We start from the raw sequence: 15314 nt of genomic DNA on the forward strand, positions 1-15314 counted from the left end.
TTCCAAGAGTGCTAAATTTCCAACAAGCAGCTGTACATTAGGCATTCTCTGCAAGCTCAAACACAGAAAAGCTCCTGGGTCTCTGATTCTCATGTTTTGATTCACAATAGTCAACATGGGGATAGGAAAGTACCTTCCAGGCTTGAACTGAAATTTCCGATAATGAGGTCTATGCAATTTCAGTCAATTCTTTGCTCATCTGACCCCTTGTGCTCCATCCTACACCACTCAAAGGAACCAGTTTCTTGACATCCCCTGAGAGACTTTAGGAGGTGCAGGAGAAGGAAGAATAGGAAATCTTAACTTTTGTGTGCAGTTTTGTAGTTATGTACTTTGAACTTTGTACATAAGTCAACATATACTATAGAATCCAATCCATAGCCTTTTTTAGGAGAGCAGCAAAAGGGACTCTATTTTATAATGCCTTACAAATATATGGAGAACAAAGATTTATGGAAAGGTTTTTTTATGTCACTTTCCATTATGTACATCAAGGGTAATGAACCCTTTTCAGCCAGAGGGTTATGTTCCAGTGGTGGGCAGAGCCAGAGGCCAAAAATGGGTGACGCAAAGAATGTAAGCTTGACCTGTATACTGTAGGCTAATTTCTACACCCACTTATGCATCCCTCTCTATCCAGGCAAGCAAGCGGCCCCATCAGAGGACATATCCAATTGAGCAAAAACATCCAAGGAGGGTGTGAAGCAGGCAAAACACTTTCATGGTGCAAACCTAGGCCAGTGACAGGTCTGGCCTCAGGAGAGTTCTGAGGGCCAGAGAAAGAGGTTTGGGGGTCATATTTGTCCCCTCGGCCTGTTCCCACCTCTGGTGTATATGCACAAATGCAATATATTCTCCCATCATTGCCAAATGCCAAGTCTAATGAACCAATCTTTCATGGTTGGTGAAACCTGAAGACATCGTTTGGAACCTGACAGAAGAATTCTGCCTACAGCATGTGCTAACTCTCAGGGGGCAATGGAACCCAAATAGCTAGTGGCAGCTGATTCCCACTGGGCCTGGTAGGGCAAAGGTGGGATGACCAAGGAAAAATATATTTTTTAAAAAATAATTTTTATTATCAGGCCAATCAAATCACATTATTTCCAAATCACATTAATTCCAAATTATACAGCCAGATTTTTAAATTTTGTTGGGGGTACCCATACTTCAAGCTCCGAACGGGGGTCCAAGCATCACTTATATTGCTGCTTTAATTAAACAGTTCTATCCATATAGTCTCTTTATTACTTTCTTCATCTTCTTGTTGTTATCATATATTCCTTTCTTTGCGATCACTGATAATCTTCACAAGCGGGTTGGAAACAAACATCCTCTGTATGGGTTTTACACTCTCCAATAATCACATCACTTAGGGACAGCCGCCATTCCACACTTCCGTAAAGAATTTATCTTCGGTCTGTCCTTTAATTTTCCCAGGCTTGCCAAGTATATCAGGAGGGCTCTGCCAGGTTTAGATCACATTCCAATCATCATTCACATTCTGATGATCCTGGTCCTCCTCCCCCCGTCTTTCTTAGACAAGCCTGTCTTAGCGAGACGCCATTTAAAGCTGTGTCATAAAACTCTCCTCCGTTCTCCGTTGTTTACCAATCATCTCTTTGATCTATAATTCACTCCACACAGTTCTTGAATTCCTGCTTGTGATTAATAAAATGCAACGATCTTCTTTCTGGGGTGGAGGGTTATTAATACTCACATAAGGCAAAGAAAAGTTTTTTCCTCCACCCCCCTTCCATTTAACTCCAAACATACCAGTCTCTTAATGGTGGTTCATCACTTGATTTATTTGTCCCTTCCGTTGCTCCGGTCACAGAGATCCATTAATCAGCAGTCTTGTCTCCCGAACTTTGCTTGATGTATGTGCTTTAGCTTCTTTCCAATTATATGTTTCCAATTATATTTTCAAGCTAAAGCGAACCAGCACGTGCTGATTGGAAACAGCGTCAGGAAGAGCCGACCTCACCGGGGGCTTGTGCCAAGTGACCGGGCACCCCTTCTTTCGAATCCGGGGGGTGCATTATGGACACCGCTGGCAAGGCAGTCCCCCCCCATCTCCTTGGGGGGGAGGGAAGACTGCATACTTCCCATAGCAGCCTCTTAATTACCTCGTGTGGGTCGGAGAGATGTTATTGTCGGCCATCTTCCAATGCGCCACCTGGTGGCCCCCCGACCAAGGAAAAATATAGCAAGGACCATTGATGTGTGAAGCCAACTAATTATAGTTGTGTCCCCATCCTCCTCTGAGTTCTAGCAAGGCAATAGTGAGCCTAAGGAGGGGGAAGCTGACAGCCGTGCCCTCGACAGGTAATAAGAAGGAAAGCAGGTAGAACAGGATGAGGTTGGTGGGGCAGTGCCCCATTGATGCTAATGGACCAGCCTTCCCTGGAAGTAAGTCAGTTTGTGAGTCAAATCTTAGAACTAACTAGTCCATCCTTTAAGACTTGTCTATCTATCTTCTGAGAGATACACTAACCGTTTTCTTACTTTGCTTAGTTGAGCATTTGCTTTAAGTCAAGCTTGGGAAGTTTAGGATGCTAAGATGAAACTTCTTGAAATGAAAGGTTCACAGTGAAGAACTACAGTTTTGTGATATTTGTGAACCAAATTTAACCACCAGTTTCTTCTAAGAAGCTTACAGGGAATTTTTCTTTTTCTTAAATGCTGGACATGCTTACATTGCTTCACAGTGGTTGACATGTCTCACTTTGCAGGACTTGTTTTTTGTTTTTTTTAAAGTCACGGGTGTCTTGTTACTGGGCTTCTGTGGAGCAACTGCATTGAATGTCAAAGCTTAATTAAAGCTCTGGAAAGTAGCCTTTTCAAATTGTCCATTCGTGGCTCATTATATTAATGAGAAAAGGAGAACTATCAGCAAGGGGATGTTATTGATAATGTTTGTCATGTGCTTGTTCCTGGGATTTAGACAACTGAGAGGAAATATGTGTATAGCAGTTGGATACGTTAAAGGTGGGTACAGGTGCCCTTTTAATTTTCTGCGTTATTATGATTGTTATGACTTATTGGTCACTTGCTACCTAAGAAGTTCTCCAAGCGACTTGCATTTTAAAACAAAAAGAGAATTATATTGTACCATAAAGGAAAAAGAAAGAAAAATCCCATTTGTTTGTTTGTTTGTTTGTTTGTTTGTTTAATGTATATCCTGCTCTTCCTCCCAAGGGAAGGAAAGACAGCAAATAAAACATTAAAAACTTTATAATTCAAAAGAACCCTTCCCAACAGCGACACAAAGCTTTGGCAGCACATTAACAATACAATGTAATCAACTCAGTCCATCAAAGGGCTGGGGAAGGGAAACATATTTTACCTGAGGCCAAAAAGATGTCCGTGAAGCTGCCAGGCAGACCTCACTGGGAAGAGTGTTCTGCAGGTGGTGAGCCACAACTGGAAAGGCCTTTAGGTTAAGATTACCAGACACCCCCGTTTCCCGGGGACAGTCCCCGGATTCACAAATCAGTCCCCTGACAAAATCCATCTATTTAGTAGGAAGTTGAAAAGTGTCCCCGGATTCATTGAAAAAAATCTGGTAACCTTTCTTTAGGTTGCAATCCTATACCCACTTAACTGGGAGTAAGTCCTATTGAACTAGGCAGGGCATACTTCTAAGCAGACTTGTGCAGAATCACGCTTATTGTAGAAGCTGCTAATCTCTAGGAATATGGGTGTTCAACATATCGCAGTGAACCAAAGGGAAAACATTTATAAGTCAAATGAAGACCTAGTCATCCCAAAGAACTGACAAGGTGATGAACCTTAAGTGAACTGCATTATTGTGAAATACCTTGCGATTTTTTAAAATGAAAGGTGGTGTGCAAACATTTTAAATAAATGAAGGGAGACTTTTGACTGAGCTCACCCTATCAGACTGCCAGTGAAGGTTCATGTGACTGGTGCCATACCTCCAGACTCTATTTTACTTTGGCTGCTTGGCTAATCTACCAGCTAGTTGATCAGTCTATAGGCGATTCCATAGCTTTATTGCTCTTTTCTTTCCAGCCGCGGCATCATGTGATCAAGAACTTCAGTCAGCATTAGAAGAAGCTAAACAACCTCAGAAAGACAATGTGTTCATTCCAGAGTGTGCCAGCGGTGGCCTTTACAAGCCAGTGCAGTGTCATCCTTCCACGGGTTACTGCTGGTGTGTTCTTGTCGATACAGGACGCCCCATACCTGGTACATCAACAAGGTAAGGGATTTTGGAGGGAGATTATGATTGGCATTTATTCCTTGTTCTATTTCCTAGGGAACAGAGATAAATTGGGGAAGGGGAGGTAAGATTGTGAATAGTATGGCAGATCATATGACATTCATTTATGTGAACCCATGTATAGCATGCTATATTGAGAAGCAATCATGTTAAACAACTATAATGTTCATCGTTGTTGTTGTTGTTTAGTCATGTCTGACTCTTTGTGACCCCATGGACCAGAGCACGCCAGGCACTCCTGTCTTCCACTGCCTCCCGCAGTTTGGTCAAACTCATGCTGGTAGCTTCGAGAACACTGTCCAACCATCTCATCCTCTGTCGTCCCCTTCTCCTTGTGCCCTCAATCTTTCCCAGCATCAGGGTCTTTTCCAGGGAGTCTTCTCTTCTCATGAAGTAGCCAAAGTATTGGAGCCTCAGCTTCAGGATCTGTCCTTCCAGTGAGCACTCAGGGCTGGTTTCCTTAAGAATGGATAGGTTTGATCTTCTTGCAGTCCATGGGACTCTCAAGAGTCTCCTCCAGCACCATAATTCAAAATGTTCATACAACTGCCAATTTAATTGCCTTACAATAAAATGTCAAGAGGCATTCTTATGCTGCTATCCTACATACCTGGGTGTAATTTCCATTAAGCTCATTAGGGCTTACTTATGAGTAGGCATGTCTAGAATTGAACAGTTAAAGTGACAGTAACATCACACAATATAGACTAAATAATCTACTACAAAACAGCATCCTAACAATTCAATACACATTCAAAATATGATTATTCCAAATTTAATTGGTACATTCAGTTTTTCACCCTAAACTAAATCTTAACCTTGCTATCTAGACTTTTGAAAAATGTTGAAATGCAAGATAGAAGTGTGTGTATAAAATTTTGACTGCACCAACAATACCTTGATTGGTAAGTGGTGAAGACTGAGGGTAACAATCATGATCCATTAAAAACGATGGAAAAATTGTTGCTGACTTTGGTACAATGCAGATTGCATTCTTATTGCCCAACTGTGGATTCTGATTGCAGCATCATTCTTTTCATTGATCTCCTTCATTAATTACCACCATTTTCATTGATTTCCCTCTTACTTCAAATGGAAAAGTGGCAGCTGTGATTACATCTTGCTATTACAATAATGTAATAACGTGAGGCCCTCCCAGCACATATATTAACGTCAGACCCATGTGCTGTGGCAATGCAAGACTATGTTTGGACATTAGTAAAAATCTCAGCTTACTTATGGACTCTGTGTATGGCCTTGGGCCAATCACCGTCTCTCAACTTCAGTCCCCTACTGTGAAATTGAAACAACATTCGCGAACCTCACAGGGTAAACGCAAGAAGCTACAAGACTGTAAAGCAATCTGAGTAGGAAAAAAGTGGCCTGTAAATGATAAAATAAGATTATAAAGCACTTTGGGTAGCAAAATGTGGCATATATATGAGAAAATGCAATCACTTGCTGTCTGGCAGTAAAGGAAAGAAAAATCAGACCTGCCAGGATCCCTGTAAGAAAAGAAATATAACCTCAGAAACATTTCCATTATTTCCCAGAAACAGTCCCCTCAGCCCATTTTCACATGATTAACTTCAATGGAGCAACAGTGCTGGAAGCAGTAGAAAGAAGAAATGTATTTTTAACATGTTGTTAAATAGTAAGTTGAAGTTCATGAATTTCAGCAGAGCCAGAAATGCGGGGAAGAGTTGTGGGCCATGTTTAGCAGATGCAGGCAAGCAAAGTATCGCTTTCCAAAGGAAACAATGTGGGCTTAGGCTTCTTTAGGAATGCTTGTATGGAAGCCCACCAAAAGCCAAGGCAGCATGTTTCACTTGATGCAAGCACAAGTGGTTTAAAAGACCGATCTTTTTCTTCTTCCTATACAAAACAATGTTTTTGAGAGAATCAGTTTTAGAAGGCCAGAATAGGCATTCATTGTTCAAAATGAATTTCAAACTCTCAGTCAGAGGAGGACTTTATTGCTCCTTGGTGGAGCGATGCGTTGGATGCAAAAGACTCCAAAGTTCAGTTCCTGCCATCACCAGAAAGGGCTGCAAAAATATCCCTGGGAAATCGCTGCCCATCATTGTAGTCCCTACAGAGCTAGATGGGCCCAGTGGTCTGACCTGAGATAAAGCAGTTTTTCCCTGAAAGTTGTCATTTCTTCTGCAGATGAAAGCCTACACTCATGACTGAAATATGAAGAGTCTTGTGTACCTCAAAACTATTTTTTGAAAGCTTTGAGGTACTACAAAACTCTTTGGCGGCTTTGTTGAAACAGATTACATGACAACCCCTCTGGAATTTTATCTCAGCAGTCCTTTGAATCTCTGAAACTGGTAGGGTCTGGGCCATGGATGTTTCCATTGTCAGAGAGGGAGAGCCAATGTAGCCTATGGGCCCTCGGACACCCTCCCATGGGTCATAGGACGGTAGTCTTAAACTGTAGGGTTGCCTCATTTCCGACTGCCGTATTCTGGGAAATTCCAGACGTATGGCAATGCTATGAACTTTGAATTTAAAAGGTAGCTCTGCTATCCCTCTTTTCATTTTCTAGGCACCAAGTGGCTGGGGAAGCCCAGCCAGATGGGTGGGGTATAAATAATATATTATTATTATTATTATTATTATTATTATTATTATTATTATTAGCCTCCTCTCCCCACCCCTTCACATCTCTTCATGAGATGTATGTCTTGTGTAGCCTTTGCACTTTTGATGACATCAGCTTTACTTTCTTAAAAAATAAAGTCTTCAGCCCTCCAGGTTGGGAGAGCTACCGTAATAAATATTACAGTTTGTACTCTTCCTACAATTGCTGGTGCAGCCCCCATTAACCCTATTTACAAAGAGAATGCATAGAAGGATCTGAAGGTGCAGGATGGGGCTCAATAGCAGATGCTAAGCAGGCCTGAGCATTGCTTGGATGGGAGACGTATGTGTGCCAATCTAAGCTCCTAGATAGAAGAAATAGTGGGGTTTATAATAAATAAATATAATGTGCACCTCTCTCTCCTCTTCTAGCAAACTGATTTATCTGCCAACAGTGTGCTATTCTATATAAGACATAGGCAGTTGCTAAGTACAATCCCTCATAAATCTGGACTTGGTAAAAAAGAGAGAGAGAGAGAGAGAGAGAGAGAGAGAGAGCACAAAGTCTAAGCATGAAATGCCAGTTGCTGTGGAGAATCTGGAGGCAGAGAGAGAAAGAGAAGGGAAGAATGCAGGATGGGGTATCAGATTAATCTGCGTTCAGGCCAATTGCCAGATGCTACATTAGTGCACCCAGTTCAAAGATTTCTCTTTCATTCTTTACTTGGCTGGTTAAAAGAGGTCATGTATCAGCAATTACCATCCACTCCATCGAAAGCTTGCCATCAAAACAGCTTCTGTTCTCCCTACTCTAAAGGTGTCTTTTTCACCCACAGGACACACACTCATTTGAGCATGAAATTGCATTGCACCTTCCTGGAGCAATCTGTATCTGATGGGCTATAGGCCAGTTTCAGAAATGGCTAGTTTCTCACTGACAATGAGAAGATAAATTAAACAATGAAGGCGGGGACTATTTCATTCCAACCAGTCATTTTTCTCAGGGCTAGCATGGCGCCCAAGCACTCTATGATTTGTTACGATGGCTTTGAAAGGAGTTTTCATTTTGAGTGTAGTGGAAAAATTACACTCCCTAGCATGACTGGGTAAAAAGCCCAATTGCCTGGGTGGTACCAAATCAAACAATGGAGAAACCAGATCAATCATGTTCAAGCACTAGGTTCTTTATATTATTGAGTTCAATAGCACAGGAAATGTAACAAAGCCAAGCAGGAACACAAACACCCCAAAACTTTATATTGACTCATCAGTCTACAAAATCTTTACCTAGGAGGAGTTCATCATACAATGGCACTTTTCTAGAAAGACTGCTGCATTTGAGTCCATCTTGTGGTAAATCCGGAAGTCACTACACAACAGGAAAAAGTGCCCGTCTGAATCCATAGTTTATTTTTCACTCACCTTTCACAGACATCATTCAGTTACATTATTCTTGAAAACTGGAGGGAATCTTCAAAGAAAGTTCATCACAGATAAATCTGAGTATTATTTGTCGGTGGTTTTCTAGTGCCTGAGGTACATTCGAACTCCTTTCTCCTTCGGTGTAGCTCATATGAATCACCAAACCACTGTAATTCCATCACCATGTAGTTGGTGTTAGTTTAACAGCAAACTTCCTGCTCCACTCTCTTTGTGTATTTGAGAGAAATACACACACACACACACACACACACTATCTGTCTATCTATCTATCTATCATCTATCATCTATCTATCTATCATCTATCTATCATCTATTCAGTGGCCTTATTCCCTGTGAGACATTACTTTGGTCTTAGTTGTTTGGCATCATTCCTTCCAGATAATTAATTAATAATCAGTTGAGGGTTAAAGCATCTGTCATTTTCTTTGCAAATCTTGTTTTCTCAACACTGACATTTTTAAAGGAGAAGTAAATCTCACAGCAACTGCAAATGGATCAGCTATAACACTGACACCCAAATCACAGCCAATGGCTGGCTTAAATTCCCATTTCCTTTCATTGCTCATGAATTTGTTACAATTCCTTGAGCTCTTCACATGATAAAGATACATAACACAGAACCATAGAAAGCATATTTCAAACTGTTCTATCTCAGCTTTTATCTGTGAGCTATACAGATTAAATCCCACAATAAAATACAGCGGTAGAGTTCCAGATTCTGGGTATCTGCCTTTCCTTTGCATGGCCATATATGCCTGTAAAGACAGAAGACTTATATTTTAGCACAATCTCAATTATTACCATTACCATTACCATTTATTAAATTTATATACCACCCTTCATCCGAGCATCACAGAGAGGTTTACAGTATAAAAACACAAAAATACATAATAATATAAAAACAAGCAACACAATAACCCCCCTGCCTACTGTTTAAAAGTTATCTATAGATAACTAATGAAATAAATTCCAGAATAGCAGCCAACAAAGGATTTTGGGACACTTTAAAGACCACAAAAAGAGTACGCTTGTATCAAAGCCTCAGCAAGGGGCTTGCTGAGAATTGTGAAGGAACTGGGCATGTTAACTTGCCTTAAACAGAAGAAGAAAGGGCCATTTTAAATGGGAGATAGCAGCAGATTCATAGCACACTGCAAGCTCAGTTTCTTATAGATGCACAAGGAAAAATGGTTGTACCAGAGATTTACCTAAGAGAGAGGAAACTGCTATACAGTCTCGTGAGATCAGGCACAAGCATTTTCTAGACCCATTTTTGAAATGTCCCCCCCCCCCCCGCTGAAATTGCTCAGCAGTGCTTATCTCAGGGAATGGCATGAGTCTTAATTAATGGTTTTCTAGCATGTGCTTTATTTGGCATTTGTGCAGATGTGTGGCTGCAATTTTAGAGGAACGCCTGAGTCTGAGCACTCTGCCAAACTTCAGTGTGACTACATCATTTATGATGTGATAGATTTTGCAAATTAAATTGACTTTACCTTGTTGTCTTTTCTTCTTCCTGTTCTCCCTTCAGATATGAGCAACCCAAATGTGATAACAGTGCCAGAGCTCATCCAAGCAAAACAAAAGATTTGTTCAAAGGGCGCCAGCTTCAAGGTCAGTGTATAATAAATGGTGTTTAGCTAGGGTGTTTGTTCACTGAATTAACCTGGGGAGAGAGACTTCACTATCTTGAGTCCCAAAGCAAAAGTAGGTGCAATAATTGCTAAGCCAGGTTTCCAGTTTGGACATCACTTGTTAAGGTGAGTGTAAGAGAAGTTGTACTGATATTTGCTGTGTTGGGTCTTGCTTCTACTGTCATGGAAATCAGATGAAATCTGCTATTAGTAGCAATGGAGCATAATCCAACTTTTACTGTACACGTGAAACTCAACATCTAGGTCAGTAATTCCCAAAATGGATCCCTGAACACAAACAGTATGTTTGGATGTTACAAAGCTAAATATTCCACAGCATAATGCACATCCCTTTGTCTTCTCCAGCACAAGAAATGATTTATGCCACCATTATGATGCCAAACTCAGTTTACGCTCAAAGGAAGTAGATAAAATATCTGCATTTATTGTTTCAAAGGAGACAAACACATGACTGACCTTTGGATGTTTTAACAATGCTTCTACTGTACTGCGCCACCTATTTTGAACAAAGTGTTCTTTGGAATGCAGGCTTCATCTTATGAATTTATTTTATTTTATTAGATGGGCTTGTCTTAAAAATAATTTGGGGCTTTAAAAAAAAATAGTTTTCATTGAGAACATTTTCCCTGCCAGAACCTCCCTTCCCCAAACAAAAAACCTTGCATTTGAGAATGGGGAGGGAACTTCCCCAGTAGCAATGAGGAGAGTTCACCAGTGACAAGAGAAGTCTGGCCAACCTCTCCTGAACAAGGAAACGACAATTTAAAAGAAGTTCCATGTCAGGAGCTAGTATAGTGCAAATTTCACATGTGAAAACTGACCAATAATTGTGCTGGTATACAGGCCCTGCTCTGTAAAGTACTCAGAACAATGTTAAATTAGACTTTGCTCATAGAAACAAAGGAAGTTGCCTTATAATGAGTCAGACCGTTGGTTCACCTAGACCTGTATTGTCTACATGGGTTGGCAGTGGTGGTTGGTTGGCATTCAAGGGAAGTGATTTCCATTTTCCTGCTGCTCAGATTACCTAACTGACTATTGTCTACACTGACTGGCAGTGGGTCTCCAGGGATTCAGACTATATTCATTTAAGTCCTTGACTTAGTTAAGTGAAACATAAACGGTGAGCAGGCCTGGACTGACCTTCATTGGAAAATGCCAACCACGATCCCAACTTCATCTGAAACATCTTACTACTGAATTTTGTAAGATGCCATGAGAAGCTGCCAAATTTCACACTTCCTTTCACCCTTCCTGATACTACTTTACCAGAAGCGTTCCCCTATTATAGCAGCAGTAATGTTGTAACCACATTCAGAAATTTTTTTTGCCAAAGGCATGATTAACAAAAGTTTTCCAACCTCTCTGTTCCTACCTGGTAATTTCTTTGGGGTTTAGGTTCTGAACTTTAGAAGGACAATGCTTGTTTAAATTCTACCCTTCTGGGCTTGCACTACAATTATTATCAGACCATTCCCTAACCACTGCTGCAACATGAACTCATAATTGCTATGAAGTGGTGAATGGAACATGGATCTGAGTTCTCCTTCATTTAAGTTGCTTACCCTTGGCAACCTCTGGCTTGTAAGTACTTGGTTATTGATGTTATTGTAGGACTATGTACCCACTAGTTACATACTTTCTATTTATATGTAACCTTTTATAAAATTGAGAGCATGAGCATCGTACCTATTACACAGATAGACCTTGAGGTTTTCCTGAGTAACTTATAAGAAGTGCCAAGTTCCTAATCATTCTTCCACCCCTGAGTGGTTTACTGCCTACCTACAAAAGCAGCAAGCATGAAATCATTTGTTCCAGGATAAGTTGCATCAAAGAGGTCACTAGATTAAATATCTCCTGACTGCAGCCAAAGGCTGCTAGGCTCATTGTTCCACCAGGGCAAAGCCTGGTCAAATCAAGCTGAACTTGGAATGGCATAATAGTTTTGAAAACTCAGTTGTGAAAAATGCTTCTCTTTTACTCTCCTTTTCATTCACTGTCCAATAGTAGGATATAATCATTATGAAATCTTTCCCCCTGACTTCATAAGTGCACACTAACTCTTAAGTCCTTCAGTCTGGGCAGTTTCAAATATTAACATTTGCAGTCGCTGGACGTGCCAGTTTTACAATTTACTTTTCTGAGGAGAAGTCTGCACGCATGATTTTATGGGCTTGATTCAGCCCTCCACTCCCCACAATTTACAAGGCACACCTCGGCACCAGCCACATAGAATGTGCCAACCACATTAAATATTTCTAATGAGGTAATCATTCTTCATTTAGGCATTGGTGAAAGTATTTGCATACTACACCAGTTGCTTACCAGAGAGATGAATAACAATTTAAATATATTATGTGATAGGCTAAATGAATTAATGTGCTCATGTCTTGCATACGAGTTTCCTGTAGGCATCTATGAGAAAAAAATGCTGGATTAAACAGGACTCTTGCTATAATCTGAATTAGTGTTGGTCAAGGAGAATGCAAAATTCAGGGAGAATTATGTGTTTGTAACTTGCAGTGATTATTCCTTTATGAACAAAGGTTGCACTATGAACATGTAATTGTAACACTTATCTTTTCCGGGTATTGCTGACAACACTGCCTTGTGGCTATTGACCATTCTTCCACTCCCTTCTCTATGCGTGTGATTACAAGATGAGATATTAATGGTGCAGTGCTAAGGCCCCCGGAAGAGCACTGTAGGGGGTCATTGGATATATTGGACATCCCTCTCTGATGTTGGAGACAGGACTCAAATGCTGGAGCTCTTACTGATGTAAGATCTCCCCCCTCCTCTACCTGCTAACTGCTGAAGCCTCCTATGCTCCAGCCCAACCAATGTCAGTGCCCCATTGTCAGTAGGACCAATGTGGGGCTCCAGCAGGTGTCCTCTGGGGCCACGGTCCCAGTCCTAGGAGGTATAGGCCTCTTACCAAACACTCACAAATGTGGGCAGGATGGCAGGTGCAGTATATTCCAAACAAACTTAAGGTCAAGCCCATAAAATCAGTCTATGTCCAAAACAAGACTCAAAGGCAAAGTCAGGCAACATGCCAAGGCCCATACCACAGTGAGTTCAGGGAAGGTACTAAGAAGGGGAAACTAGAATAAGGAACAATGAGTGCAGACTATGTTGTTTCCAACAACTGGGAGACTCAAGAATAATACTTTATTTACTCTGGCCCAGTGTTAGAAACCGAGATATGAAAGCTAGGAGTTAAATGGCACCTTACACCTAGGTTATGGGCACAACAACGGAATGTCTAGCTGCACTTTTTTAATAACAAGAATACAAAGCTGAATCAACTGCAGCTAAAATATTATGTTCATTTTTCACATGGTCTAGTCCTTCCCCCCACCCCCCTGATATTCTTAAAAGGGCCTCTTCTCCAGTCTTCAGAGAGTAGCTGGAAGTGGGGAGGCAGAAAAAGGTCCTTCTTTCCTTCCACTCTGCAGTTGTAATCTAAAATTTTAGGTGTAGTACTGTGCCCAGAGCTCAGAAACTGCTCGCGCTAATGAAATTCCCTGTCGCAAAATGCACCTAGAACAATGGGAGTTTCAAACACTGCTCCGGCCTCCTAGCCCACACTCTAACTATAGCTCCAGATCCTACTCTGACATCTTCAGGGGATCTTCAGCAGGTCTCCCCCTGCAGAGCCCCTTAAGAAAATCCTCAGCACCAATTCTGCCTGCTGTTCAAGGTCCTTGACCTGTGAAGTTCCTAGTTTGTTCTCTGAGAACTCAGTATCTGGTACCAAGTCGGGGCTAAGCAGGAGAGCCAAAGGGAAGATGTGTTGGGACAGTTTGGGAGAGTACCAGGGAAATCTGGGAAATGGTTGGAAGCCAAAGAACCCAAAGTTGTCCTAGTCCTCTGATATGCCCACAAACAGGGGATAAATTTAGACATGCCTCATAGTTTCTCAGCTGCAATCCTAACTCATTTACTTGGGATTAAACCCCATTGAATTCAGTAGGACTTAGTTCTGAGTCAACCTGGGTAGGAGGTTGCTGTCAATCTCTCTTCTCCCCTTTCCTCCCATTGTTTTCCGCAGAAGCAGTTTTAGGGTAGTGAACCAGTTTGGCCACACAGGGTGATGTCAGCACAGGGGGCACTGCAACAATGATGCCGAATGGAACACAAGAGGGAGGGCTCCAGTTTTTTAGCATTTTAGGTGATGAAATTTGAGGGCCCAAAGTTTGCCAGTGTTTCCAGTGGAAGCAATGGGAACCTTTTCCTAAGCCTTGTGGCCACATGGGAAAAAATAGCTTTGTCCAGAACATGACTGCAGAATGAAGGGATTAATATAAATTTTGTGAATAGATACTTACGTACATTCTAGCAAAGGTGACAAACGCGTAACAAAAACTGCATTGAGCCATTGAAGAAATTATATCACCAAATTACAGAATCTAACCTTTGCTAGCCACGTCGTTGAGAATGCTTCATAACATAGTTGAGAATGCGTTCATTTGACATGCTACAATTTCCATCCTAGTCCAAATGGGAAGGCTGCTAATATTGTTTGCATAGCAGGGACCTGAGCCCTGAGTGGCAGCCAGACTTGAAATCCACAAGAATATGCCTGAATATTTCACTTACTTTTAAAGTCATTAAGTACGTGCTATTTCTGAGCGTAAAAGAGCATCTGCTTGAGCCTTTGAACGTCAGAGCGACTGCTTCCTTGTCACGTTGCACATTTTTTCCTCCCTGTTAAGATGTGTGAAAGTAAGAGGATTACATCTTTTATGATGCAACCAATTAGTTACAACCAGCGAACAATTACATGTTTAAATTACTGGTTGTGTTACGGAGTTTTAGGTATTACTTTTCATAGTTTCAAAAGGAAAAAAAACCAGTTTATTATCCAGGCGAGTTTGTACGCAAATGCTGTGGGCCTTAAAAGTTCCCCCTCGAGCCTGAGTTGACCTTTTTTGGAAATATTATGTATAGTATTAAATTCAGAGATTAGCGAGCTTAAAAGCTGGCTTTGCATGAATACTTGGGTGAAATGATCAATATATGAATTTTATTTCTATTCAGTAAGCAAATGAGGCCAAAAGCATAGATGGTGTCTTAGACTGTGAGGTGGGGAGGGGAAGGAACAAGCATCATTCCAACAGACATGCTTGTTTTTTTCAGGCTGGGTGCAATTAAACACATCAGATAAAGGCCTACTGTGCTATTAAACTAATGCACTAATAAAAAAATGGTTTGCAGAAGTTTCTCTTCTCTGCAGCTGTATTCTTTTATGAGTTACCATGGGAAATGGAAGGGAGAAAAAGATGAATGCCTTTTTGTTCTTCTGTATTTATAGGGTAACCTCCTGAGCAAAAGAGGAATAAAAAGGGGTTTCCCATCCCTCTAAAAAA

At 41.1% G+C, this 15314-nt stretch overlaps 1 protein-coding gene and 1 long non-coding RNA gene across 3 annotated transcripts in view; one reads left to right on the forward strand and one right to left on the reverse strand.

Annotated features, from left to right (window-relative positions):
- Positions 1 to 15314, forward strand: part of SMOC2 (SPARC related modular calcium binding 2) — a 142116-nt gene that overhangs the window by 95864 nt on the left and 30938 nt on the right. For both annotated transcript variants that reach the window (XM_081000054.1, XM_081000055.1), the window contains 2 exons: positions 4039 to 4228; positions 9813 to 9895. In XM_081000054.1, coding sequence (XP_080856180.1) covers positions 4039 to 4228; positions 9813 to 9895 — 273 coding nt within the window. The remainder of the gene's footprint in view (positions 1 to 4038; positions 4229 to 9812; positions 9896 to 15314) is intronic.
- Positions 1 to 15314, reverse strand: part of LOC308474063 — a 282096-nt gene that overhangs the window by 30187 nt on the left and 236595 nt on the right. The window lies entirely within an intron of this gene.

This window comes from Podarcis pityusensis (assembly GCF_964106645.2).
Source record: "Podarcis pityusensis genome assembly, chromosome: 3".
Lineage (NCBI taxonomy): Eukaryota > Metazoa > Chordata > Lepidosauria > Squamata > Lacertidae > Podarcis > Podarcis pityusensis.